We start from the raw sequence: 27,101 nt of genomic DNA on the forward strand, positions 1-27,101 counted from the left end.
TATGTGCTGTGGCAAAATAGGAATGGTTCTGGCTGTACAAGTATTTCTCTAAGATGTGAAATAAGCATTCTCATCAGGGTTGGTTGCTTTTATAAACAGGGAAAGAAGAGAGAGGAAGACGTATTTTGTGCTTCAGAAAAGGGTGTTAGCTTTACATGGTCAGCACAGTTAAACTATTTTTCATGTGTCAATCTATCTCTACATTTCTGTTCCATATCCCAAATTCATCTTCTCAAAAATAGCGTGTCAGATTTTTTTTTCTCATACAAGTTCTTTTCACAGATGTTTTTGTATTGGCATGATCAAACATTCTATTGAACCAAAACTCCTCTTTGCTTCTCTTTTTTTTTTTTTTTTTGTAACTTTTCTCCTTTTAATCCTTAGTTTCTGGTAAGGAAAAAATGATGGTGATGTGCTTCAAAAATGCTGACTTAAAAAAAAAAAACACTTTTTGTTTAAAGATACTTTAAGTTTAGTAAAAATATTTTGATGGAAAATGTAGAATTTTATGAAGGATTTACAGATAAAATATAGAATTTTATCTTCCCCTCCCCCACCCCCCATTTTCTATATGTATTTTCAATTGGAATAAGTTTTTCTAACTTTTTTTTAAAGAGAGTTAATAGGTGTATGTTTATGATAAACGGACTGCAGGGTGTCTCTGTACAATAGGGCTTGCAATAACAGTATTTAGTTTGCCTGTGTGTATGTTTTAGAGTGGGGCAGTTTCTGTGTAAAGATGAGTGATACCAGCCTTTTCTTTCCTAGTACCAATCCTTGCAAATGCTCTGAAGTTGTTAGTGAGGAAGCAGAATCTTATTTCAGTTTAGTGACCTTGTGTAATTTTTGTTCTCAGGTAGACCTTTTTAGTTTTCTTAAGGCATCTTTTTCTTCTGATAGCATTTTTGGAGTCTTACCGTTTCTATTAAAGAACGGTTTCCAGTGCCCTGCATGCCACCAGCATGTTTTTCTGACCTCAAGCTGTTTTCTCTGCACCGTCTTTGGAAGACATTTGGCCCTGTTCTGCATACCAAGTACCATGGTAAATGTAGTTCTTGAGGAGTGACTATGGTATCAGGAATGATAGGGAGTGCAAGTATTTGAGTAGAATCTTGTCTCCCATTCCTTGATTGCCTTAACCTCTTCTTTGCAGCCAAAACTGGGGAACCTCTAGCAATTACATCCTTGTGTTCAAAGAGAAAAAGTGTTTGGGGCATTCCAGTAGAGCAGAGACAGAAAGGGCAAAGTTTGGGCTAAAAATAGCTCAAGCCAAGCCACAGGCTGTACTTTAACAAGTTGGTGTATGTTACACTGCTTTGTAATGTGAGACCAGTGCCGTTCATGTGCTTGTGTGTGGGCAGTTTGCCTCCCTGGCATTGCCAGACAGGGGAAAAAAAAACCAAAGTAAAAAAAAAAAAGAAACGGAAAAGAAATGAACAAGCAGTCCAGTGGTGCTTTGTGCTTTTCAAAATGTTTGATTTCAAGGGTAAATGTTTCAGTTGAATTTGTTTGAATGACAGTTAAGAAAAGTTTCTGTGTTTTTTATTTATTTAAGTTTTGAGTTAAACTCCTTTGGATTTTTATAATGAACTTATACCTTGTTTCTGTTTAAATACTTGTTTTCACAGTCCATGGATGGTTTGCATGAGAAAGGAATGGTTGAAGATGTTCATTGTGGCTCCATGAAGACTATGCGACCTCCTCACCCTGGGATGGGCCCGCCTCAGAGTCCAATGGACCAGCATAGCCAAGGTTCATACATACTATGCATGCTATATATTTGAGGCCACATTATGCTGCAGAGAGTCAGCAGTTCCATGGAATAGTATTCTAATTATTTTCATTCATCTTTGCTTGGAAAAACTTAGCTCCTATCAGGGAGCAGCACTCCTGGTCTGGAGTGTTTATTGGTCATGTATTGGGAAAAAGGAAAATGACATTTACTTAAGGTTCAACTCTGGCTAGGGCACCTAATTGGAGTAAGTCTGTTAGAAATGTTAGCTTGTGTCTGTAGAATAGGTGTGCCAAAATGGAAGAGCAATAGAATAGTATCTGTTTTGATGAAGGAATGGCAAGAGAGAAGAGTCCAAGCAAACCTGAAGAAATCTTTCATGTCAGACTTCTTGCCAGTTATTTTTTTATGTTGGAAAATAGGAACATCTTTTACCATGTTGCTGCTAATCTCTGTGTCCTTCAGCTTGTAGCGTAAAAGGTCTTGCATTTTGTAAGCAGCTCAGTATGCTGGAGATTTAACTGGTAACACCTGGCATTACTAATTAGTTCAGTACATGAGACTTGGTATATTGTAGAGTTAACTGTGTTATTGTAACACCCGAAGAATCCCACCTGAAGTTAAGATTCTGATTTGATACACATTTGATATGTTTGTTACAGAGAATAAGAAAAATGCTGGAAGGATAAAACAGATGCAGGTTAGCAAAGTGATTTTACCTGGATTAATTTGTGGCTTTGCAGTTTACTGTGACCCTGATCCTAGTGGGTTAATCATTGGAGTCCCTGTCTTGGACCTACCTTCAACACTTTGAAGTCTTGTTTTCCAATTACACTGTTTAGTATCAGTTAACTGCAAAATATATTCTACTGGGACAAATTGTCCATTGATTAATACATTTTCACTGACTTAGTAGCATGAAAGCACGATCACTTGAGAGCAAATTTTACCTCACTTTTCTTCCACATTCATTGTTTTGCTTGTAATGAACTTGTTCCTTAAAATGAACAGAATGTTTAGTTTGAAGGTGAAAAATGTGTCCAAACATAGCCAGTTCAAATATGCAATAATAAAAATTGCAAATGCCACAAATACAGAAAACTAAGTTGTCTTCTGTGTTAGCTGAGATCAGATTTCTGGGTTGTGTTGTTCTGCAACAGTTCATAGTGTTAGTAGCTTCAGTGGCAGCTTACAGATTGCAGATTCTTGTTGTCTTCATGCTGTACTTTAGCAATGGTTGCAAGGTAAATTAAGAACACTGGATTTCTCATCTGAGTAGGCTTTTTCAAGAAACAGCTTTAAAAAAAAACAAACCTCCATAATACTAGTATTAAAAATACTCTATGTTAATGAGGAGCTTTTCAGCTTTCTTTGCCTGTTTGCCATCTTTTTTTCCTCTTACATCATTGTTTTTTCATTCATGAAGTTGGTAGCTGTAGAAGCACTTGCAGGTTATGGATCGATCTCATGTACTGACCTAGTAACTTCTCCCTTAAATGTGTATTTCTGTGATAGAAAACCACACTTCTTGATAGCCCTTCAACACATAGGATACTTTCAGTCTGATGTACCAGGCAGTTAGAGTTGTGTTTCTGCACCCTCTGAGAAAATAGGATATTTAGTAAAAGAGGCTTTAAAAAAAGAGAGAAGTAAGAGACCCTTCTCCCCATGAGTACCAACACTAGGGGGAGTAATGTAAAGTTTTCTGCAGATACAATATGGACAAAATCTGCAGTTATATTTGCTATGTTCTTAGAAACCAAGATCTATGGTATAATATACACTTGGAGATTTTGGAGTAGTAGCTTGAGTTTGCATTAGTTGTACACAGTCTTAACAAGATGCAAATCAAGTACAAATTAGGGTGGTTTTTTTGTTTTTTTGTTTTGTTTTGTTTTTCTTTGATTTTCTTTTTTTCCCATGATTTATTGCTTGTAGGCCTGAAATCAAAGTAGGTGAATACATGTAATGATTACTGATATTTTCAAAAGTTCAGTGGAAAGTATCTGAAAATGTTCAGATCATTAGGGAATGGGTGACTCTGGACTTCTGCGATTAGTTTAAAAACGTAAGCAGAATAATTACATGTAATGGTTAGCCTAGCACTGATTCAAGGTAAAATAAAGAGTTTTGTTTGTCTTTTAATTTCATATGGCTTTCTGTGATGCAGGCCATCAGAGAGCCTAATATAAGAGGTGCTTGGATTGTTACTGTCTGACAGCAATTTAAGAGAAGAATAGCACTGCATAAAATCAGTATAAGCTCTATTAAATATAATAACCTTGTTAAATGATAGATTGTAAAACTCACTAACTTAAAGTTGATCATCCTATTAGGAATATTTCTAGTTCGTTTTGTATGACTGTTTCTGGCTCAGTGCTATTGAGAATATTCAGGCTCTCAATAGTGATGCCTCTTATTTATTTGCGTGGAAACTACAGCAGATACAAGTACGTAATAATTTTATCTGATAGAGCAAACTCTTAGCTACAAAAAACTTTTTTTCAATATAGTCAGCACTATTAGCTGTGCATTTTTTGTCAGCAATGAACAAGAGGATACATGCTGTGCTCATCAAAATCCGTACCAGCAGAGGTGATTCAGTGTTTCACAGCTGCTCTGACAGTTCTGTTGTTAGAAAAATGTTGCCTGTGCACTCCATGTTTCATCAGCCTAAACAGATAGAAGTCAGAAAGCACCAAATCTGGGCTATGGTGTGGGTGTGGTAAGACAGCCTAGTGAAAACTGGTAGTGTGCTCCATGGTATTCAAACTGATATAGGGCCTGCATTACTGTGTTGCTAGAGAAAGGATGTCTTCCCTGGCCTGACTGGAAGTTAGGGCTTTCACATTAGTCAGCATCATGATGCAACCACCAGAGCTAAAGGTTTGTTCAGGTGCCATTAAGTCTGGAAGCACCATCTCTTACCTGTCCCAAAGACAGTGCACATCACTTTACCCACAGAAGACTGCATGCTGAACTTTTATATTTTCGCTAATATACACATTTCTACTCCATGGGCTGCTGTTTTGATTCTAGCTCATAGTAGTGACACTGTGTCTCATCACTGGTAATGATGTGATCCAGGAAATAGTCACCTTCAGCTTCATATTGGTTCAGTAGGTCTTGACAAACTTCCACACAGTGTTCTTTTTTTTTTCTGTCTGAGCATTTGTGGAACCCACCTGGTGCAAACTTTGTGATATTCCAATGCTGCCATCATTGTTTACTGTGCTTTGAAGCCAATATTCATCTCTGTACACAGTCCTGTTTGTAATCTCCAGATTTGCATGGGTAGATTGTTCCAGGTGCTTTTCATTCTGTGGTGTGACAGCTGTGTGTGGTCATCTGAAAAGTAGCTTGTCTTCTGCATCCATTTGGCCACAGCTGGAACATACCATCCACTGCCTCGCTCACATTCACTATTTCTCTACAAGTGTTCAGCAAGTGCTTGTGAGTGTCAGTGGATGCCTTTGCTTTTTTCTGCATGGAGGAATTCAGTGATAGGCTTTTACTTCATCCTTACTTCTGTGTTGGATGTTATTATGTCAGACTGCCCTTCTGCTGCTACCTTTTGCATGGTAACAACATGTAATGGAATACTGGGGGGAAGGTTCTATCTCTTCTGCCATTCCATCATAATCCATCTCTGGTGTTGTGGGCCAACATAATAAAATAGGAGGCATAACTTTTGGAGCACTTATATTTGTCAGCGGTTTAGAAATAAATACAAAATCAGTGCTCATAGCTGTCTTTTTTCTTTTTTTTTTTTTTTAATTAGTGTAGAATTCTGTCATAGAGAGCAACAATGAGTTCTGACTGCTCTGGCAGAATCGAGTGCATGTTACTCTATACAGCATTTGAAACCATGAGGTCGATTATAGTGCTTGCACACAGGAGCAAGAGTAAATTGGATGAAACGCTGTATCACATTACATTCTAATACTTGCAGTTGACATGATGTTGAGAAGTATTTAAGGTAGTATGAAATGTTTGGAGTGTCTGTCATATGAAGAGAGGCTAAGTGAGACCTCAAATGCTGAACAAAAGAAGCAACAATGAGAGGGCCACATTCTTTGCTGTGATGTCCAGTGACAGAACAGGAGGCATAATGCACAAACAGAAATATACAAAGTTCCACTGGAACATGAGAAAACAGTTTTTCACAGTACAGGTGGCTGAACAGCTCCAGTGTTATCTGTAGAGACTGTCTAATACCTGTTCGTGGAGATAATCTCCAAACCCTTCTGGACATGCTGCTGGGCAGTTTAATGCATCTGACCCTGCTTGAGCAGGTGGTTGGGCTACGTAATCTCTTCCGGCCTTAATGATTCCACGTAATGGTATCTTGAGTAGAAAATACATAAAAGAATGATTTTGAAACTTGGAAAAGTTATATTTTTGCTTAGAGAATGGTAAGCTGCATTTTTTCTTAATAGCCTGTGAGAGGGAATTAAAGGATGTCGTGATCAATTTCCTCATTTCCAGATGTGAGAGTGGAATGTAACGGATGTATTGTATACCTTTAAAAGTACAGGCAATTTTGATACCTGCAAATTCACATTTTATGAATTTAGACTGTATTAAAAATCTGCCTCTTACTTCAAAAAGATTATTAACTTTTGGGACAAGGGTTACCCAAATATTTGTGGTAGGTTTTGTGTCACTTGAAATGTAAGTCAGCGAATGCCTTTCTGTTAAATACTGTAACCCAAAGGGAGGGAATTACAGAAGGGCTTTAGGTCTGTTTGATTTGTGTCAGGAGGACTGCAGTAACCACAGTGGTGCCTTACTGTCAGAAATCTGTGAACCTGTAAATAGACTCTAGGATTAACTAGTAGCGCTGTGAAGCTTGAGGAGGAAACAGCGGACCACTAAAGGACCACTGAATTTAGAGCAAGTCAGGACAGAATTTTCAAAGAAATAATTATTACAGTCTTTGGAGAAACAAGAAGTGGATCCTTTTTGAGGTGATGAGGCTTGCCTTGATGAGTGAATCAAAAACATTTCTAAATTAAGTCCGTCATTCTGCTCATAAATACACATTTTCTCTTTCCATGAGGGACACTAGCCAGAAATTTTTGTGTTTATTTATTTACCTTTTGAACTAATAATAATTACTATAACACTCACCTTTGTTATTTAGACTCTGGATTTTTTACTTTCCTGATGTTCATTGGCAAGCTAGTCACGCAGAAAAAATCTCTTGCTAGTTGAGGCAGTCTGTTAGATTTTTCTTGCAATGATACTACAACACCGTTGCTTACAAATGTTGGACATAAATTTATAGGCAGTCTGTGTATCTCCTCAACAGTGCTGGTATCTTTCTTCTCCACAGTTAATGCTTTCCACTGCCAAATTTTAGAAAGGGTAACATTCCTATTTCCAGTGACCAGTTTTCTTTTCTTGTACTCAAGCACAATGATATCCTTGTTTTAGTCTTAAAACCCTTATTTTAATGCTAATAGATTAAATAGAAAGGGAAGTCCATTGCTCTGACTTCATAGTTGGCTGTTTAAATAATAATCTTACAACATTTAACTGAATTTAGGCTGTGTTAATGTTTTCAGCTTCTGTGAATGAACTGTGGCTGGAAGTGCCTGTATTGATACTAGAAGTATGACCTTTACTTTAAATTGTTAAAATGGTAAGCAGAGTTATCCAGAAAATAAAGGTATGTTTAGGTTTATTTTGCAAGGGGAATGGAGAGAAGCTGCAAAAAGAAGTCTGGTATCCATGGGATGGTGGCAATATAAATTGGATCGAAAGTGGAGATATAATAAGCTTCAGTAAGGCCAAATGCAGGGTGCTGCATTTGGGTTGGGGCAGTCACAGGTATTTATACAAACTGGGGGAAGATCTCCTTGAGAGCAGCCCTGCAGAGAAGGACTTGGGGTCTTGGTGGATGAGAAGCTGGACGTGGGCCAGCAGTTTGTGCTTGCAGCCCAGAAGGCCAACTGTGTTCTGGGCTGCGTTAAAAAAGGGCTGGCCAGCAGAGAGAGGGAGGTGATTGTCCCCCTGTACTCAGCTCTAGTGAGGCCCCATCTGGAGTACTGCATCCAGGACTGGGGCACTCAGTACAGAAAGACACAGAGCTGTTGGAATGGGTGCAGAGGAGGGCCACTAAGATGATCAGAGGCTGGAGCACCTCTGCTATGAGGAAAAGTTGAGGGAACCAGGCTTGTTTGGCTTGGAGAAGAGAAGGCTCTGGGGATACCTCATTGTGGCGTTTCAGTACTTTGAAGGGAGCACTTAAGCAGGAGAGAGTTGTGAGGTTGGACAGTGATAAAACAAGGGGGAATGGTTTTAAATCGAGACGGGGAGATTTAGGTTAGATATTAGGAGGAAGTTTTTCACACAGAGGATGGTGATGCACTGGAACAGGTTGCCCAAAGAGACTGTGGATGCCCCATCCTTGGAGGCATTCAAGGCCAGGCTGGATGTGGCTTTGGGCAGTCTAGTCCGGTGGTTGGAGCCCCTGCACATGGCAGGGGGATTGAAACTAGGTCATCTTTGAAGTCCTTTTCAAACTGCCCATTCTGTGATTCTGTGATAATTTCCTGTTTTTTCTCGGTATTGAGAACAAGTGAAATGCAGTTAGTCTGACAAGGAAGTGGCATGCAGACCAATTTTGAAAGTTTGGGTAGTTTCACTTGCTGTTAGTAAGTGCAAGCATAAGAACTGCAGGTGCTCAAGGTTCTGGGACCTAACCTATGTATACTTTAATCACCAATTAGTATTTGTTGACATTTATATTAAGATAGTTTACAGAATTCTTCCAGATTTTACAATTTCACAAACTATATTCATTATTCCTATTGTTTTTAAATTAACTGCATTTTGCTTTCTGATAAGTGTTTAAAATGAAAAAAGATGTGCTGGGTCGCCTTACCACCTGCCTGCCAGCATATGACCTCAGAACAGTTTATTTCTCCAGCCCTAGTTTTAAATAATTTTTGCACAGAGGTCCTCTTTGTCCTTTTCTTGGTTGAGAGTTTCACAAGAACTGATGTTAATACTGACCACTCTGCCAGCAAGGAAAGCTTTATTCATTTCTTAACTTTAAAAAAAAAAAAAAAAAAAAAAAGATGGACTTGATCTGACACAATCACTGCATGTCCTAAAATGTTATACATTCTTGTTATTGTGAGCTTATACTTGATTCTCTATTTAAAAAAATAAAATTAATTGATGGCTGAAATGATCATTAAGGTAATTAATAATTACCTTAATGACAATTAAGGTAAATACCATACTGAACTAAATTTCTATTATTTTTTTTTCTTCTGTATCTTAAATAAAATTCTCTTACATTTGCCTTCTTCTATAAGCATGTAAATCTCCTACTGTGTTTGGCAGAAGGATTTTACATTTATTGTCCTTTAATAATTTGTCTGCTTAATTTTTAGTGAAAGTCAAGATTTCTTTTGAATATTTAATTATTTGAAGTGATAAAAAAGTAGGGTTCAAAGTATCATTTGGTTCGGGATTTTGCTTGCTGTCTTGGAGCTTCATTAGAGTCCTGCCATTTTCAGCATCTTCTTTATAAAATCTTTTTTGTTTTCGCAGATGAGTTTCCATTTCCAAGGTAGGCATCCATAGAAAGAGGCATTTGATGTTCTTTGTCTTATAGAAAGATTTAATCTTTATCAATTAAGAAGCAATTATATATAAACTAAATACGTCCTATTTTCATGTTTGGGGATTTTTGCAAAGAAGGTCTCTGTCAGTGAATAAGTATTCTTTGATGCATGTGCATTAAAAAAACAACAGAAACCTTAAAACATCAAGCTGCAAGATTAGCAGTGAACTAAAATCTTAACTTTTTAACAGTTGGAAAGGATACTAAAAGGTAATCTAGTCTAACTCGCTTGAAACAAACAAGAATTACCACAGGAAGACTCTAGGGCTCAGAGCCCTCAACTGGCCATCCACCACCTCATTGGGCAGCCTGTTCCAGAGCCTTGCCACACTCACTGTAAAATACTTTTCCTTTATATCCAGCCTAAATCTAGTCTCTTTGAGTTTGAAATCATTTCCCCTTGTTCTGTCACTACAGACCCTGCTGAAGAGTCTGTCCTTCTTTCCTGTAACCCCTCTTTATTTACTGAAAAGTTGCTTTCAGGTCAGGTCGGAGCTTTCTGCTCCCAGGTTTCTCAGCCTGTCCTCACAGGAGAAGTGTTTCATCCCTTGGATCATTTTTTGTGGCCCTTCTCTGGATGCACTCCAACAGATTTATGTCTCTGTCTCTCCTGAGTCTAGTCTTGAATTAGTCTGCCATTCTGCTATCTCTTTGTTGTATTTAATGCTAAAATATGTCATTCAAAAAAAAAAAAAAAAAGTAAGATTGTTCTTTTTAGGAATATTTAAACCACAGAACCATAACTGCTCAGACAACAGCTCATTTAGCTAATTTCAGGTGGCACTTTGTTCTTGCTGAAAGTATTACAACCCTCCTGACTTCAAAGGGCTGTTTTTATACTCTGTGTACTGCCAAAGAAACGTGATGGAATTTGGATTTGACTAGTCAGGGTGCTAAATTTGTGATCATCTCATCTGTTTTAGGTTATATGTCTCCACACCCATCTCCACTAGGAGCACCAGAGCATGTGTCCAGCCCGATGTCTGGAGGAGGTCCAACTCCACCCCAGATGACTCCTAGCCAGCCAGGACCTATTATACCTGGGGATCCACAAGTTATGAGTCAACCCAACAGAGGTCCTTCCCCTTTCAGCCCTGTACAGCTGCACCAACTTCGGGCTCAGATTCTAGCATACAAAATGTTAGCTAGAGGTCAGCCTTTGCCAGAAAACCTCCAGCTTGCTGTTCAGGGAAAGCGGACCCTTCCAGGCATTCAACAGCAGCAGCCTCCCAGTGCCTTCAACAGACAGTCTGGTAAGTGCATCTAGGCCTTGTGTCATTGCACAAGTAATGCTCAAAGTTCTACTTGTGAGATGTTACAGGAGCATAGTGTTCACATTATAATTTGGGACAACATTCTGAACTTTTTAATACTGAGAAAGTGCATTGAACCTACCTATTACTAATAGAATATTGTACACAGAAATAGAAGTGTCCTCCTGAATTATACCTGACATTTTTTGAGTTTTAATCATAGTTTATCAATCACAGGTTTACTCTTTTTAGAGTAATTTCCAGTTTCCTGTTATGTGGAAAAAACAGAAAATTTGGAGCAGATTAAAGGAAAACAAACTATGTATAGTATGCTGCTGAGTATGTATAATGAAAAGAAAAATTTCTTTATTAGTCTTTCTCTTCCAATGATAAAAAATGTTACAGTGCAGTAAGCAGAGCACACTTTAGTCTTGAGAAAACTTTGTTAACATTGAACACCATGTACCATTTGTATTTTATTAACATTTCCATTTTTGATTATTAGAAATTGAGTGTTAAGTCTATCTTGTTTTCTTGCTAGTTATGATTTTAATAGTTCATTTCAGTGTATATCACTTAGCTAAAAAGTAGAGGCTTTTGGGTTTTTACCCAGCATCCTATAAAACAGAACAGTTGTTGAATGTTTCTTTCTTAATACAATTCTTTCTTAATACAGTTCTTTCCTCTGCCAAATTGTTAGGTATTGGGATGCATGCAATGAGTGGTGCTGCAACTGGACCAGGGCCTGCTGCAGGAATACCTGGACATACAGCTGCCATTACCCCTAAAACTTGGAATGAAGGTATAGGGAAATATAAATCTCGTATTATTTCATACATGGAGTTATGGTAAGACAGTGTAGGTAGAGAGTGAGAAAAAAATAGGGGGAAAAGAAAAGAAAAAGTTAAAAGTAATACAGACAAAACAGTGTAACCTTTACTGTGCCTAGGACTTAAATATCAAGGAGAATTTAACCATTTGTTCATCACTTGGCCAGATGAAGTTATTGCAGTTAGGCAAAGTAAACTTGAAGCACCTTTTTATAATCAAAGTGAAATACATAAGCTGCCTGAGGGACACCCATAAAATAGGTACTTAAGTTATATTCTCAGCATGCTTAATTGCAGGAAGTTTGTCTTTCAACTGTATTCTTTGTTTCTGTAAAGTCAAGTTTTCAAACCATGTTAGAATTAGGCTTTTTTTTTTTTTTTTTTTTTTAATTGCTTTGAAAGTACATTGTGGTCCTTGAGATTTAAAGAACACTGTAACATTTTTTTCACCAGTTGGTGTGATAATAATTTTTGGAATAAAAATATTTAGATTTGGATTTACAGGCTCATTTTATGATTTGAAAGAAGAAGGTGGGCAGTATTGAAATTCATTAGAAATTATTAAGAATATATTTTGAATTTGTTTTTCAAGAAAAATTTAAAGGTAAATATAGTATTACAGGCTTGTGAATAAAGTGTTTCTCATTCAGCAGAAATCTTATACATTGTTGTTGCTTGTAGGTAAATCTGAGGACAGACAGAGAACTGTGATAGTTGATGGATAGTACTTTTTTTTTTTTTTTTAAATACAGAATGAAGTGTGTGTATGTAAGTGTGTGTTTATCTGGTAATTTTGAATGTTTTTCTGAACTCACATTCTTCTGCAGAAACTGTCTTGAATTTCTTCCTGTGTTCTATATTTCATGTTATGAATAAGTATTTTTTTTATGATTCAGGCCAAACCCCAGATATGAGTGTATCCAGTGCACAGCAGAAACTTCCTGCACCATCTCCGAGTGGGAGGCCTTCTCCTGCCCCTACTGCTGCCCAGCCTGCTGCTGCTATGCCTGGGCCTTCTGTACCACAGCCACCACCTGGACAGCCTTCCCCCATTGTTCAGCTGCAGCAAAAGCAGAATCGCATCAGCCCTATTCAAAAGCCACAAGGATTAGACCCTGTTGAAATTCTTCAAGAACGCGAATATAGGTAAAAGTGAATAATATGATTCAAGTACATTTGCAGGTTGTTATTTTTCACTTTCTGAACAAGGTGTCCTTGCAACGTAATGTAGTAGTAAAAACCAAGTAAACCGAGTTTCCAGAGAAGAATCATGTTAAAGAGAAGTAGAAACATTATACTCAAAAAGGTAATCTAATTGCACCCCATATAAGGAACTAGGAAAGGGTACTGTCATTACAGACCTTCTAGGTTTAATAGGCTCAGGGACTCTGCTTGGTTGCTGTAGTATTGGATGCTTCAAAAGACAAAAGTTAGGAAATCTAAATCCCTGTAATCTAGAGAGAAACAGATTTACTGTGGGAAGTTTTCAAAATTACATACAAGTTATAAAGGGAATAATGGAAGTCAAAAGGCTGATAAAAGTTAGTGGCTAGAGCAAAAACAAGTTTTATTAGTGTGATTGTGAGGTTGTCTGAACTCCAAAGAGTACGGAGGTCATGAGGAAGATTAAAGAAGAGGTTACCAGAAAACATGGTCTTAAAAGTTGCTTCCTGAGTGCCTCAATTCAACGATGATTTATATTCATATATAAAGTATAGAGGATAACATTTCTTTCAGAATTAGATAAGGAGTTCTCATGCTTTTTCACTGTCATCAAGACCATTGAGATAGCAATAGTTAGCCTTGAGAATCTGCAGGGCAAGAAGGGTCTTGACCTGCACCTGAAGTGTTTCTAATCATTATCCATTAGTGAGAAGAGACCACACATTGTGTATTTTCTTGGTTTGAACTGATAAAAGCATCTTCCAATTACTGTAATGATGAGTTTGTAACAGAAAGGTAGCCAGAAGGAGTGATGATCTTGCCAAAAACAGGTTTAATGACTTTAAATTTGTGAAGATAAAGCACCATGGAGTTATATAGTATGTGGTGCTATGCTCAGTATATAGGTTTTGATCACAGAAAAGCTTTCACTTTCTGCATAAAATAATACTAAAGTAATTTTAGGTCATTTCATTGTGGTCTTTTTTTTTTTTCTTTTTTAAACCTTAAGCCGTTGCTGTTTCAGTGTTTTAGTGCAGTTTTCTAGTATGTTTTCTAGTAATCTAGTAGAAGACAGAATGGTGCAGTTCCACAGTTGCTCTGTGAGAGTGACTGTAGCACTGACCCGATCCAAGAATCACGTAATCAATACAGTGTAACCTTTTCTGCATCAGTTATCTCAGTTTTTTTGGTCTTTCCAGCCCTGCTTTGTTGCACTATTTATACCAAACTATTATAACTTAGTACGCATGAGCAAAGAAGTAAGAACTGGCAGAAAATAACTGTTACATTCAATATTTACAAGTGATTATAGGTATAGCATATCCATTAGGTTCTAAATACCTGTATCTTCGAGTTAGTGGAAGTGAGGTGGGAGTTTGGTAGGAATTCTGTAATGGTACAGTTTCATTTTTACCCTTTATGGTAGTTTTTAGATAATGACCCAAGCTTTTTTAATCTTGAGTGTTCTTAGAAATTAGTTTTGCTTTGCATACCAGAATAACTCATAACTTCTAGAATTATTTTCATTGTTTAAAATTGTGTAAGTAACATAAGACAAACTTGTTTTAAAAAGCAATGTAACAATTTTTATGTTTTGGATAATACATGGCTTAGCTTTGGTATAGGACAGTTCAATGCAGAAACATGAACTATTCACTCTTGACAGTATAAACACTTGTATCCTGATAACCCGTGGAGCTAGTGACAGTTTTATGAAAATAAGATCTCTCAGTAGTTAGCTTTTCTGATAAAGCATTATACTGTCCAATACCTAGAAAATGAAATGAGTTTTTAGTGAAAGGACAGAATTACAACATCGATGTTTTAGGGATCTGTATTTGAAAAGACAGACCCAAAAGGTATTCTGATTTGTTGAGGAAGTCTGAGCTTCAAGCTGACTAGGACAGGTATTCTTTACAATTACTGTGTTTTCTCTGCAACCTTGATCATATGTAGCGTGCTGCTGGGAACACAGTTCCACATTCATTTACTGCTAATTCATCAGCATCGTGATATAAGTTAATTACCATTATTTTCAAGGCACGTACTTCTTTCTTTTGGGAGAGGATATATGCAACTGTGTACACATTTCCATGTTTTTATGGATCACTTACATGGTTTATGTATTAAAGTGTGTCTTCCTTGCACACAGTATAACACTGTAAATGTGAAATACTTCAGTTTTTGCTATTATACTGAAGAAATTACACCTAATTGTTTATTTCAGTGACAGTGATTTTGTTTTCACTTCCTCATTACTGGGAAATTATGTAGTTTGACAATTCATCAAGTAGGCACTTAAAAATACAATACAGAGATCCTATCCATTAACTACGTGTTAAATAGACTAACACAGATAGAGAAGCAGTAATGGACCCAGTAACATATCGATGAGTCTGAAAAGGCTTAAAACCTGTTGTAACATCAGCATACCCCTTTTTCTCCCTGAAGACCCTTGATCTTAATTCTAACAAAACAGGTTCTGGCATAAATTAACAAATAGAAGGAAAATGGGGAATTAATGTTGTTAAATTCATGTGACTGGACCAAAAAGCTGTTTGTTGCATATGTTAAAATGGTATTATGTGGTAATTTTTGTTAATGTCTGTATGACTAATGGTGCATGAAAATAAACTTAAATATTTAAAATTCTAATTAATGAAAGAGGTTTATGGTACTGATATGTGGACAACTGTTAATCTTGTGGTCTTCTAAATCTTGCTGAAGTGATAAGCACATACTGTGCTCTTACAAAATCTTTGCCCTCTCTTTAAAATAAGTACTGCTTTTCAGTTTTAGTGAGGATATTTTTTAAATTTACTAGGCAGTGTATTGTAGAGTTATTCTATTATGTGGAAAGGCTTTTTTCCCACTTTTTCAGTGCTAATTAAAAGGGAAAAAAACACTTGCCAGTCCTGTAGACTGTCACTAGCTTCTTTCTGTTACTGGCGAAGTCCTTTTTTTGTACGTCATCTGTGCAAGACAGGCTGGAATGCAGAAAACATAACCTCTGTAGTTGACCTTAGTTAATGAGGAAGACGTGTACATCACTTAATTGCAAAGGGATCTCTATGTAGTTTTGTAAGCCACTTTCTGCATCAATGAAGATAGATTGCTGAGTTGCACAGGGTAATTAAATGTATCATTTAAGTAAAATGAGATTATATTCTTCAAACACTAGTAAAAATCATACGGAAAACTTCTTTCCTTGGTTCCATTGACTTTATAGCCATTAGTATTTTTCAATACAGACAGGAACCATCCAAGGAAATGTAATTGTTCTCTTTAAATACTTGAATGTGGCTGTAATTTTGAAATGCCTCAAGTAATTGGGACATTTGCTTGAGCAGAGGTGGCTACCATGAAATTCTTTTTAAAACCTTACTGACTTACTCAGGAAAATACTATATTGTTAAATATAAAAAAAAAAAAAAAGTGAAAAAATGTTCAGCATTTAACTGTTTTACTTACATCCACAGCTTAGAAGAGGATTTTGGAAAGATTGTGTCTTCTTTACTGATTAATTCATTGAAGTCACTGAAACCAGAATTTGGATGTAGCTGTTTTGTAGGTGAACATTTCAGAAGCATTGCAGCTGTTTGAGCAGTTACCATCCATAATTACATCCACATGCAACTTTTGTGGATAACTCCTGTCGTCACATGACGATCTTGGTTGTCAGTGTGAAAATATAATAAAACAAGCTCCTACTGACTTCTGGTCCATTATTCTCTCTTTTGAATTTGCAAATGAATGCAAAAGAAGAGTAAGGGGATTCACAAAACTGTGTCCATCAAAGAAGCCTAAAGACAATCCCATCTGATAGGAGTAAAATGCATTTTCTAAGTTTCTTTCCACACCTACCCTCCTAGACAAAATTTAAAAAAAGAGCCTAGGATTAAATCCAGTGTTCGGTAATTCTAAGTGAATAAGTTTAATGTCATCTTCATTTTTGCAAAAGCCTTGTGGTTCAGAAACACATACTAGAAGCCAAATAAGTACCTGAGATAAAGTGCCTATTTTTACTGTATTGCTTTATATATATTATAGTACCGATTTCTCTGGGTGTCTTATGCGATGTTCTGTTTACTTAGGCTTCAAGCACGAATTGCTCACAGAATCCAGGAACTGGAGAACTTGCCAGGTTCTCTGCCCCCTGATCTGCGAACTAAAGCGACGGTGGAGTTGAAGGCACTTAGGTTACTGAATTTCCAGCGCCAGGTAATGCCTTTTTCTTAATGAAAATTGTCTGAGTTTATAACCAGACACATTCATGTAATATAGGATGAATTCGCAGGAGAATCTGTAAAAGTACTAAGCCTGAACATGGGATTTTGAGTAAGAGCAAACTTGATTTATGAGCAAGTAATAGAAATGCTTAACTCAGGCTTTGTTTTCTTGTTATAAATGTGCAAATGTTCTTTTTCTCTTGCTATTTCTTATATTTTAAAATGTGACCAAAGAAGTGTACTTTTCATGAGCCAGACAGTGGCACAAAGATGAAATGATGAGAAAAAGTTGCAAGCACATTTTCAACACACATCCTAGCAGATTCTTCTTTCTGGACATTCTTTATACTTGTCATGTGTTCCTTCATTTTGGGAAGAGTTGTTTGGTGATGATGGTGTGTGGTATTTCATTGTGATCTTTTCTACTGTGGCACACAAACTTTGATCTTAATGATTTAATTTTCATACCTGTGAGAGAACTTTGATCTTGAGTGCTTGCATGAGCAAATGAATTTCAGAGAAAGAAACACTGTGCTAGGCTCTTAAAGACATCTTGGTGTTGTTTTTTTCAACTAGTTTGCAGAAGGAGGCATGTAATTTGACAGGTTTGGAAAAAATGCTTCCTGACAGAAGTCTTTGACGGTAGTTGTTTTCTGATGTCTGAGTCTTTCTTGCTGCTCCCCTGATACTCCTTTGTAATGAAGTTTTGTTAGAGGTCAAATGAAAAGCAGCAGGCTCTCCTTGCTGCGGTGCTGGGGCTGTGGCTCTGCTGTTCAGTTCCTTCTTCCTTCTGACCCCTTTGCACCTGACCATGGAAGGAGTAATCAATACTGTTCAGCTCCAGCTCTGGAAAGCATGTTATACATGTTTTATATTTGTGTTTCATGAACCTTGGTAGCCCTTATATTGAAATAGAGCAGTGATTTGTGATATCTTATTAAGAAGGAAGAAATGATGTATGATGAATTATTTTGGTCGTACTTTGGAGGGTAATGAGGGTTTATAGAGACGAATGTATCTATTGCAGCTGAAAAGATGCTGGATGTCTTTAGAACTATAATATAAAGGAAAGAGAAGGCTGGGACGTCTCCTGTTCTTTTTCCATGTATTAAACCCATTTTATTTTTTGTTTACGCGGTTTTTTTTTTCCCCTTACTGGTAGTTGAGACAAGAGGTAGTAGCCTGCATGCGTCGTGATACAACACTGGAGACAGCACTGAACTCCAAGGCCTACAAACGAAGCAAGCGCCAGACTTTGAGGGAGGCCCGTATGACAGAAAAGCTTGAGAAACAGCAGAAGATAGAACAGGAGAGGAAGCGTAGGCAGAAGCATCAGGTATTTTAACTTATTAGCTGTTTCCTTGGTGGCAGAAATTAACCTTTCTTTATTCTGTTGTCTTATTTGTTACTTACTTTATTCACCCTTGGAGTTTTCAAGGAGAAAAAAAAAAAAAAAACCAACAAAAAAACCCACCTCAAAATAGTGCAATTGGAAAATGGTGAGGTTAGACCTCCTATATTCCTGATTTCAGATCCTGTACTTTGTCCAGTTACCTACATTTACTTGTTTCTCCTTCCAGGAATACCTGAATAGCATATTGCAACATGCTAAAGACTTCAAGGAGTACCATCGGTCAGTGGCTGGCAAAATTCAGAAACTTTCTAAAGCTGTGGCAACTTGGCATGCCAACACTGAACGTGAGCAGAAGAAAGAAACTGAGAGAATTGAGAAAGAAAGAATGAGGAGACTCATGGTAAGGAGTGGAAGGAGGGGTATGATTATTTTGGTGTAAACCACTTGTTTTTAATAGGTATCCTTTTCATATCTCATAGTCTCAGACACCTATATCTTTCCTTTGCAGTCTAAAACCTCTGTGACTTAATAAGTCACAGTAAATCTGAAACTGATTTACTTTGATTATTTGTGTTTGTAATTATGGTAATGAGTGTGATGCTGTTCACTTTAACTTGTAACAGATCTTATTTGTTTGTTTATTTTGTTTTTTTCTGACAAGAATAATGATTTTCTACCAGCTTGAAAACTTAGCATAGCCACTGCATCACTTAATCTCATTAACCTAATATACATTAGGTTAATACATATCATTTTTACAGAATTACATGGTTATTGGTCCTCTATACAAATACTAAGGTGTGTTTCTAGTTTTATAGATTTCAAGATTCCATATGATTAATTTGTTTGTGGTATTGCCCACCAACTTTTATATAAAACAGATTTCACATGCAAAAATACATAACCCATAATAATAATGTATCTAGCTTGAGACTGAATAGCAGTCAGCTCTACCCATTAGTGCTCCAGGACCATACTCCCTTGTGTTCTTTCACGTTTTTTTCTTCTCCTACCTATCAGTATACTTTTTAAGACACCATGGAATGATTTTGTGTGCAGTTGTGTATTGCCAGAATGCTGTGAACTGTTGAGTGGGCTGTCTACATTTTTGGAGTTAAAATAATTCTGGAATGTAGAGTGTAGACATATTAATGTGCATGTGTGCAAGCATATTAGCAACTAGGACTGGAAAGATTTCTTCATGACATTTGTTAGCTCTTTTTTTTTAACACTATTAACACTTTGCCAGCAGAACTGAATAGGAATTGACATGTTTTTGAAACGGTGCTAGTAAAAAACAGTGGGTATCAAAAGTGGGTGCAGATGGAAACAGAATTTCTTGTATGTCTTGTCCGAAATCTATTTCTGCCATGAGTTAAGGACTGAACAGTTTGCTTTTAAAAATCACAAAACAATATGTAGAAACTATTAAATATAAACGTGTTAAAAACTTAGAAATAAAAGCATGTGCAAAATGAAAAGAAGGACTCTCTTAAGAGAAAAGAAGAATTGTTTAGACTGCAGAGTATTCTGAAGTTTATGTACTGATCTGCACTGTGGAGCAGTTTTATAATTAGGGATAGCTGTCTGCAATCTGTGTACTTAAGCTATCAAAACGTTAATTTATATAGGAAAAAAAGACTAATTGAAAAACAGAATTGTGATATTTTAAAAATAACTCAGTACATCATTGAGGTTAGGCTTAAGTCAGTATAATGTACAATGCGATAAATAAAAAAGATCTCCAATATGAGAAAAATGAAGTAGATTTGCATATCTAGAAATGACACAGGATACCAATGCTTCCAAACACCAGTTCATTGTCATAAAGCTATTTTGCCAAAGACTGCGCTTGAGCATTTAACATAGGTATAGGACTTGGTAGGTATGTTCAGTTTTGGAATTTTCCCTCACAAGTATTTGCCTCACTACTCAGTTAAGTTCTCCAATAGAAAACTGTTTTGTTAATTGGGGTGCTTTGCCTGTTTAGTTTTAGTCCCATCGTGGTATGCTGCACTTCTCTAAAAAGAACTAAATGCAAGTTCAGCCTCTGATTCCCACACTCTTTGTCTAGGCATGAGGTAAATGCGAGTCATGTCTTTGAAGACTTGCCAGATTGCTTCAGGACAGTTGCTAGTGAGATTCCTTGGGTCTACGTTTGAGGACCTGCTATCTTCAATGCTTGAAGATTCAGGACTTGAATGTATACTAAGTGCATTTGCAGATGATACTCAATTAGGATAACCTGTTAGCTCCTTCCAGGGTAGTGAGGCCTTGCAGAGAGAACTTGCGGGCTGGGCAGTCATCAAATGCATGAAGTTCAGCAAGAGCAAGTGCTGGATTCTGCATCTGGAACAGGACAGTTCTGAGTGTAGGTTCAGAATGGGTGAAGAGGGGCTTGAGAACAGACCACAGAAAAAAAATCAAGGGATTCTGGTTGACAGCAAGTTGATGTAGATTTTCCAGTGGTTACTATATGAGAATTGGATATGTTTAGAATCATACAATTCCTGGACCCCACAGTGACTCAGGAACTTGGGATATTTCTAGTGCAGCCTTCTTCACAAAATAAAGTTAGCATCGAGGTCAAAGTGGGTTGCTCAAGTCTTTTTTCAGTCATGTCTCCTAAAATTCCAATATCCAGAAATTGCACAACTTCTCTGGACCTCTGTTGCGTTACATTTCTGGGGAAAAAAAGTGCCTTCTAAAATCCAGTATCAGCTTCCACTGTTTCAAATTGAATCAATATCTTTCATGCTGAGACTGGGAGATTTCAAGTGTTGTCTACATGTGGTCTGAGAAGGAAAAGCAGGGGGGATTATCATGTGCTGTGATTTTCTGGCAAGATTCCTGCTAATACGGTCCAAAATTCTGTAGACCTCTGCTATTGCACCACATTGCCAGATCAAGGTTAATGTAAATGGACGTGTATATCCTTTATTGTGGAGCTGCTTGCCTGCCTGTGTCATTTGAACTTTACCAGGTTCCTTTCGACCCATTATTTTTCCTCTTCATGTCCTTCTGGGCCTACTCTCTGGTAGAATCTCCGTCCACCTACACAAGTCATAATGATATAACCAAAATAGCACATAATTATTAAGATAGGCATTATCAATTGGTTAATGTGTGTTTCATATTTCTAGGCTGAAGATGAAGAAGGCTACCGTAAGCTGATTGACCAAAAGAAAGATAGACGCCTGGCCTACCTATTGCAGCAGACAGATGAGTATGTTGCTAACTTGACTAATCTGGTATGGGAGCATAAACAGGCACAAGCAGCCAAAGAAAAGAAGAAGAGGAGGAGAAGAAAGAAGGCAAGTAATTACACCTGACCTTTTTCTGCAGTGTTGAATTCAAATCCCATTTTAATAGTGACAAACTTTCTATAGACAAAACTGGGACAGACACGTAAATTAAAATTAACACGCATTCTGAGATGAGATTTATGTAGTTGTTAAATACAGAATAACTTGCTTAGATGCTTGCCTCCTAAACTTTGCTCTGTCCAACTTGTAGGTACACTGAAAATAACTAGGAAGAACTTAGCTAAATTTACAAGTGTTATGTTCTGTCAGTAGCATGTCCATTGTTCATTCCTACAATTCAATCGGAGCTTTTAAAAATTATCTTTCTGTGTCTGGTTCTGGAAACTGAACAGTGTTATTTCTGAAAAAATATTTTTTTGTGTGAAAGGATAATTCAATAATGATTTGTCATTTTGTGACCCCTGAGTATCTTTAATTTCTTGCAGGGTTGTTTAGAGGATTTTTATAATCCATTTCCATGCCTGACTAACTACTAATTACTGATACAAGTATAAACATTGTATCTACATTGTTCACATGCAGCATGCTAAGCTTGCTGATAAATAACACTGACTAAAAAATAATAGTTCTGGAGATTAATTAACTCAAATGTACTCTGTGTTTTCTCTTGTCACCCTCCAGAATGTCTGTACTTTTTTTTGAGAGTAAATTTTTAACATATACACAGTCCCCTACCTCCATAGTCAAGATACAACTTATATGTAGTTCTTGACCTATACAGTGATTTAGTATATTCACAGTAAAAATTCTCCACAGAAACAGAATCGATCATAGACCCATTTCAGTTGGATGGGGCCTTTCAAGGTCATCTAGTCCAGCTTTCTCAGAATGAACAGGGATATCTGCAGCTGGATCAGATTGCTCAGAGGCCCTTTCTCTCCTGATCTTGAGTCTCCAGAGACTCCAGAGATACGGCCATCCACCACCTCTCTGGGCAGCCTGTGCCAGTGCCTCATCACCCTTATTATAAAAAACGTCTTCCTTATATCCAGTCTAAATCTCCCCTCCTTTAGTTTGAAATACTTTCCCCTTGTCCTGTCACAGCAGACCCTGCTAGAGTCTGTCCTCTTCTTTATTATAGCTCCCCTTTAGATACTTAAAGGCAGCTCTCACATCACATCAGAGCCTTCTGTTCTCCAGGCTGACAAACCCCAGCTGTCTCAGCCTGTCCTCACAGAGGAGGAATTCCATCTCTTGGCTCATTTTTTGGTGCTCCAACAGGTTCACATCTCTCCTGTACTGCTGAGACAGTGTAGTGTGTACATTTATGACTATAACAAAACATGTGAATTCCTTTGATAATGTGTTAAGATGTTTATCCCCATGATGCTCAGTTTAGCTATGTATGAGGAATAAAAGATCTTACAGCAATGTCAGTAGGGGTATATTTTTCTTTCACTGTAGTAGAATGATAGTGTGTTCCAGTGCTTGTTAATGTCCAGACCTTTCCTTGCCTAAAACCTAAAGAAGGTCAGGAGTAAAATATCTGAGCTCTGTCTTAATCGTTGTTTTTAATTATCCTCTTTCCATCAAACTTTTGCTCATCTGTTAGGAATACAGGAGAGTGCACTCAAATATTACTCTTTTATTGGCTTATAATTCCACGAATTTGTTATTGCGTGGCTGTGGCATGCGTTGTTGTTTTTCCTAGTTTTTTCATATGTGCTTTTAAGTTCTTCATCATCTTTATAATGTGAAAATTAATCTATGAGCACCCATGGTTATTTGCTTCATCCCTACAGAGAAATGAATGAAAAGAGTTCTTAGAATTTTCTCCTAGAAATCAGAATGAGGTGGTAGGTCATGAAAAAGTACTTGTTGCCTTTTCAGGCTTACATTTTATACAGTCCAAGTGAACCTCGTATTCTTATGAAAACAAATTTTAAATGAGTCAGTATTTTCTCTGGAATACGATTTGGGAAATCTTTATGTTAGATTTTCCTTTGTCTTTTTTGCATTCCTGTAATCACATCTTCCATCACCTTGTACAGCCGTTGTCCCACATCCTCACACTGTCATAGAGGAAAAAAATGCAACAGATGAAATTTTGATCTGTTGGGCCAGCTGAACTTGCATAGCAACTTCTTGCCTTTATCTCTAGGAGCTTTTCCTGTCATCTTACTGAGAAAATATAGCTTCCTACTTCTGTAAAATTGATATTTCCTTGTGCGTTAAAGAAACCTTTGCAGTGCTTAAAGCACAGCATCAAGGAGTCTGTATTTATCACTTTGTAATATATGCTTCTGCTTTCCCAAGTACTTGTTTCTAAGTGTTTACTTTCATGGCAGGATCTGGTCTTTGCACAGTGAACAACACTGATGCTTACTGCTTTTTTTTTTTTTTTTTTTTTTTTTTTTAAAGTTGTGTGCTTGAGTTGTAAGCATTGACTTTAACTAATCTGTAACAATCTTTACGTGTTAGGGACAGTCTCACATGCAAAATAATGGATATTTGTCTACCTTCTTGTTCAACCCAGGAAAAATAATGTTATCCATAAATGAAGCCTTTATAATTGAGGCCAGATATGTGCTATTATAGCTTATCCTACCACCTGGTATGAACTGTTCAGATCTGGCACAGTTTCTTTCTGTTTCAGCAGATGTTCATGCTGCTCTGAAATGCTAAAGCAAGCAGTCTATGAGCTCATGTTGATGTTGATCTTAACTAAGCAACAGCTACTGTTCTACTGAGCAGAACCAATTATATTTGTTTTGTCCAGAGAAATGTATATAAGCCTCTCCTTTCAGTTACTTTTTGTCCATTAAAAATATTATAATGAAGGCTATATAAAATGAGAATCGACTTCTTCAAAATGTAAAATTGGCCCATTTCTACTACTGTGTGTTCACCTGAAGTTTGTGCCTTGGAGATGGATTCTAAGGGCAAACAGTTCAGTTTTGATTGGGAGCAGGTATTCAGGATCATTTCAGTATTCAGAAGTGCAGTTTGAGTATGCTTCTTAAAAAAAAAAAAAAAACAAACCACAAAGCAAAGCAAAAAAAAAAAAAAAAACAAAACCAAAAACCACACCCAAAGAGAATTGTGTAAATTTATAGCATGCATTAACAATACTTGAATGTTGTTTAAAACATGGTTTGAAAGATCCGTTCTTGTTTTCAGTCTTATCTTTTTGCATTGATAGCCCAAGTAAAACTGTGCTGTAGTGTATCAAAGCCTGCACTGTTATGGCACAGAAGCTGCATCTGTCCTTTCTTAGCCATTTTTATATAGGGAAGTGCCACTTCAAAAGCTGTCTGTCTTCCATTTTTCTCATGCCATCTCAACATTTTTAAATAGGGTGAGGACAGACTTTGTTGAATAAACACCTTATTTCTCAGAGTAGTGTTTTGAAAGAAAAACATTCAACTTACTCCAGCTATTACCCTCAAACTTCTTTTTATTTGTAAATTGAGCAACTGTGGTCTGGGCTTAAGATACAGTGCAAAGAATTCCCAAAGGGCTGTGGTAGTTAGTTGTCAGACCAAAGATTAATTACGTACATACCCAAAATAAAAGTACGTGCATAAATACATTATCTGTGATGCTTGGTGACACCTCTGAAACTGAGTTTAAATCAATTTAGAAGAAACCAACAGTAAATCACATAAAAACTGTTTGCTGTTGTATAGCAAATGTGTATATTGGCACACTCTATAAACATTGAGCTCTGATCATGATGAGAAATTCAGTAGGCTAGCCATTTTTCAGATTCGTTGCAATGACTAGAGGTGTTGTATGTACCATGTGGTAAGTGGGCTGTGTGTGCAAATCTGTCTGTATCCATCTTCTCTAAACTACGTGCATTCCAGACTATGCAGACACGGATTGAGACCTATTTATGGTGCAGAATGTTTACATAATATCAAGTATTCACTATGTTCTTGTGATCTGACCATGATGCTCTTCTTCATTTTTTGTAGAAGGCTGAAGAAAACGCAGAAGGCATGGCATCTGGTCTTGGTCCTGATGGAGAGGTAATGTTTTACAATTTTACAACTTTTCTTATGATTGTTTTGTGATATGTACCATTGAGATAGCTTCACCAAAAATCATGCCCTCAAGTGCTCTAAGACCTGTTTTTTCTGAGCAGAAAAAAATGCTTTCCAGGTTAACACTTATGCTGAAGCTGTCTGTAATAAAAAAATTAAAGATTGAAACAAAATGTGTTGAATGTACCACTGGGTATAGTGACTGATCCCTCTCAGTTTTCTTTATGTGCTTAAAAGTAAACAATTTTCTTGCAGCGCATGAGTAGATATAATTTACTTTTTAAAATGTGGTTGTAGCCCCTATGTATTCTAATTAATTCTATTAAAAAGTACATTATTGCCAGTGTCAGTTACCTTTGCTAGAATCATAGAATGGCTTGGGATGGAAGAGATCTTAAAAGTCATCTAGTTGCACCCCTCCCCACCGTGGGCAGGCTTCTAGACGTAGGATAGATTGTAGTAGAATAATGACTTAATGTATTGGTATGTTTTTGCTTACTCAAGCAGATAGAAATGATTAATTTTTTCTGAGTCTTTCTTTAATATTTTTTTTTAATAACAACATAATGAAGCAGAACATATTCTGTTTCATTATAAGCTATCCTGTTAGTGTTGCTTTTCTATTCTGTTTTCACATAAATATTTCATGTTGTATGTATGTATTATTCTATTTCTCATCTTTTTAATATTCAAATTAAAACTCAAAAAAATAGACTTTTTTTCTGACATAGTTAAAGATTTATTGTAAAGTCCATTAATATAGTTCCACACTTCTTATTGCAGATGCCTTATGGACATAATTGAAGTAGTTAGTGAAAAAAACACATAAAGACAGTGAATCTTTAGAATAAGTCTCTATGGGAAAGATGCCATGTCTGGTGGCTCAACCATTGGTTTGGGCTGTAACCTGGCAATTCTACTGCAGGATTTCCTTACTTATAAAGTTTGTGAAATTGTTATGTCCTTATCTCTCTGTATAAGAGATAAAGTCATAAAGTTGATGTATATTTCTTGCTGTAGATGTTTATTGGCATAAACAACTGGAATTAAATGACCACAAGCATACTTAACTTATATTTTCATTCATAAAAGTCAACAGTTTCCTCTGCTCACTTTTTGCTCTTTTTAGTCCATTTGAAATCCTGCGATATATTTGTGTATGTCACATAAAGATGTGTTACACACAGAAATACTGTGATTCAGAGTTTGCTTGTGGGAAGCTGTGTCTACTAATAAAACTTCGCTCCTTGTTCAGATCTGTAATTCTGAAGTTGCTGTTTTTCATTGCGCATGGCAAGAATGAAATTCAGTTACCTTATGGTGAGAAGTTTTGTTTGAATTTTTAGCCCATAGATGAGAGCAGCCAGATGAGTGACCTTCCAGTCAAAGTGACTCACACTGAAACCGGCAAAGTTCTTCTTGGTCCAGAGGCACCAAAAGCAAGTCAGCTAGATGCTTGGCTGGAAATGAATCCTGGGTAAGTACTTAGCATATGCATGAACTTTTCTTTTAATTTGCTTTTAATTGGTTTATCTTAATTATTCTTTTTTCTTTTTCACTTATTCCTTCTCCTTTCAATTTA

General features: G+C 36.8%; 1 protein-coding gene across 4 annotated transcripts in view; it reads left to right on the top strand.

Annotated features, from left to right (window-relative positions):
* The window catches only part of SMARCA2 (SWI/SNF related, matrix associated, actin dependent regulator of chromatin, subfamily a, member 2), a 99,911-nt gene that overhangs the window by 14,216 nt on the left and 58,594 nt on the right, over nucleotides 1–27,101 (top strand). For all 4 annotated transcript variants that reach the window (XM_015848900.1, XM_015848899.1, XM_032441518.1 and 1 more), the window contains 10 exons: nucleotides 1,629–1,752; nucleotides 10,298–10,627; nucleotides 11,328–11,429; nucleotides 12,354–12,603; nucleotides 16,716–16,842; nucleotides 18,013–18,186; nucleotides 18,431–18,604; nucleotides 21,348–21,518; nucleotides 25,451–25,504; nucleotides 26,866–26,996. In XM_015848900.1, coding sequence (XP_015704386.1) covers nucleotides 1,629–1,752; nucleotides 10,298–10,627; nucleotides 11,328–11,429; nucleotides 12,354–12,603; nucleotides 16,716–16,842; nucleotides 18,013–18,186; nucleotides 18,431–18,604; nucleotides 21,348–21,518; nucleotides 25,451–25,504; nucleotides 26,866–26,996 — 1,637 coding nt within the window. The remainder of the gene's footprint in view (nucleotides 1–1,628; nucleotides 1,753–10,297; nucleotides 10,628–11,327; nucleotides 11,430–12,353; nucleotides 12,604–16,715; nucleotides 16,843–18,012; nucleotides 18,187–18,430; nucleotides 18,605–21,347; nucleotides 21,519–25,450; nucleotides 25,505–26,865; nucleotides 26,997–27,101) is intronic.

Source organism: Coturnix japonica, chromosome Z, assembly GCF_001577835.2.
Source record: "Coturnix japonica isolate 7356 chromosome Z, Coturnix japonica 2.1, whole genome shotgun sequence".
Taxonomy (NCBI): domain Eukaryota; kingdom Metazoa; phylum Chordata; class Aves; order Galliformes; family Phasianidae; genus Coturnix; species Coturnix japonica.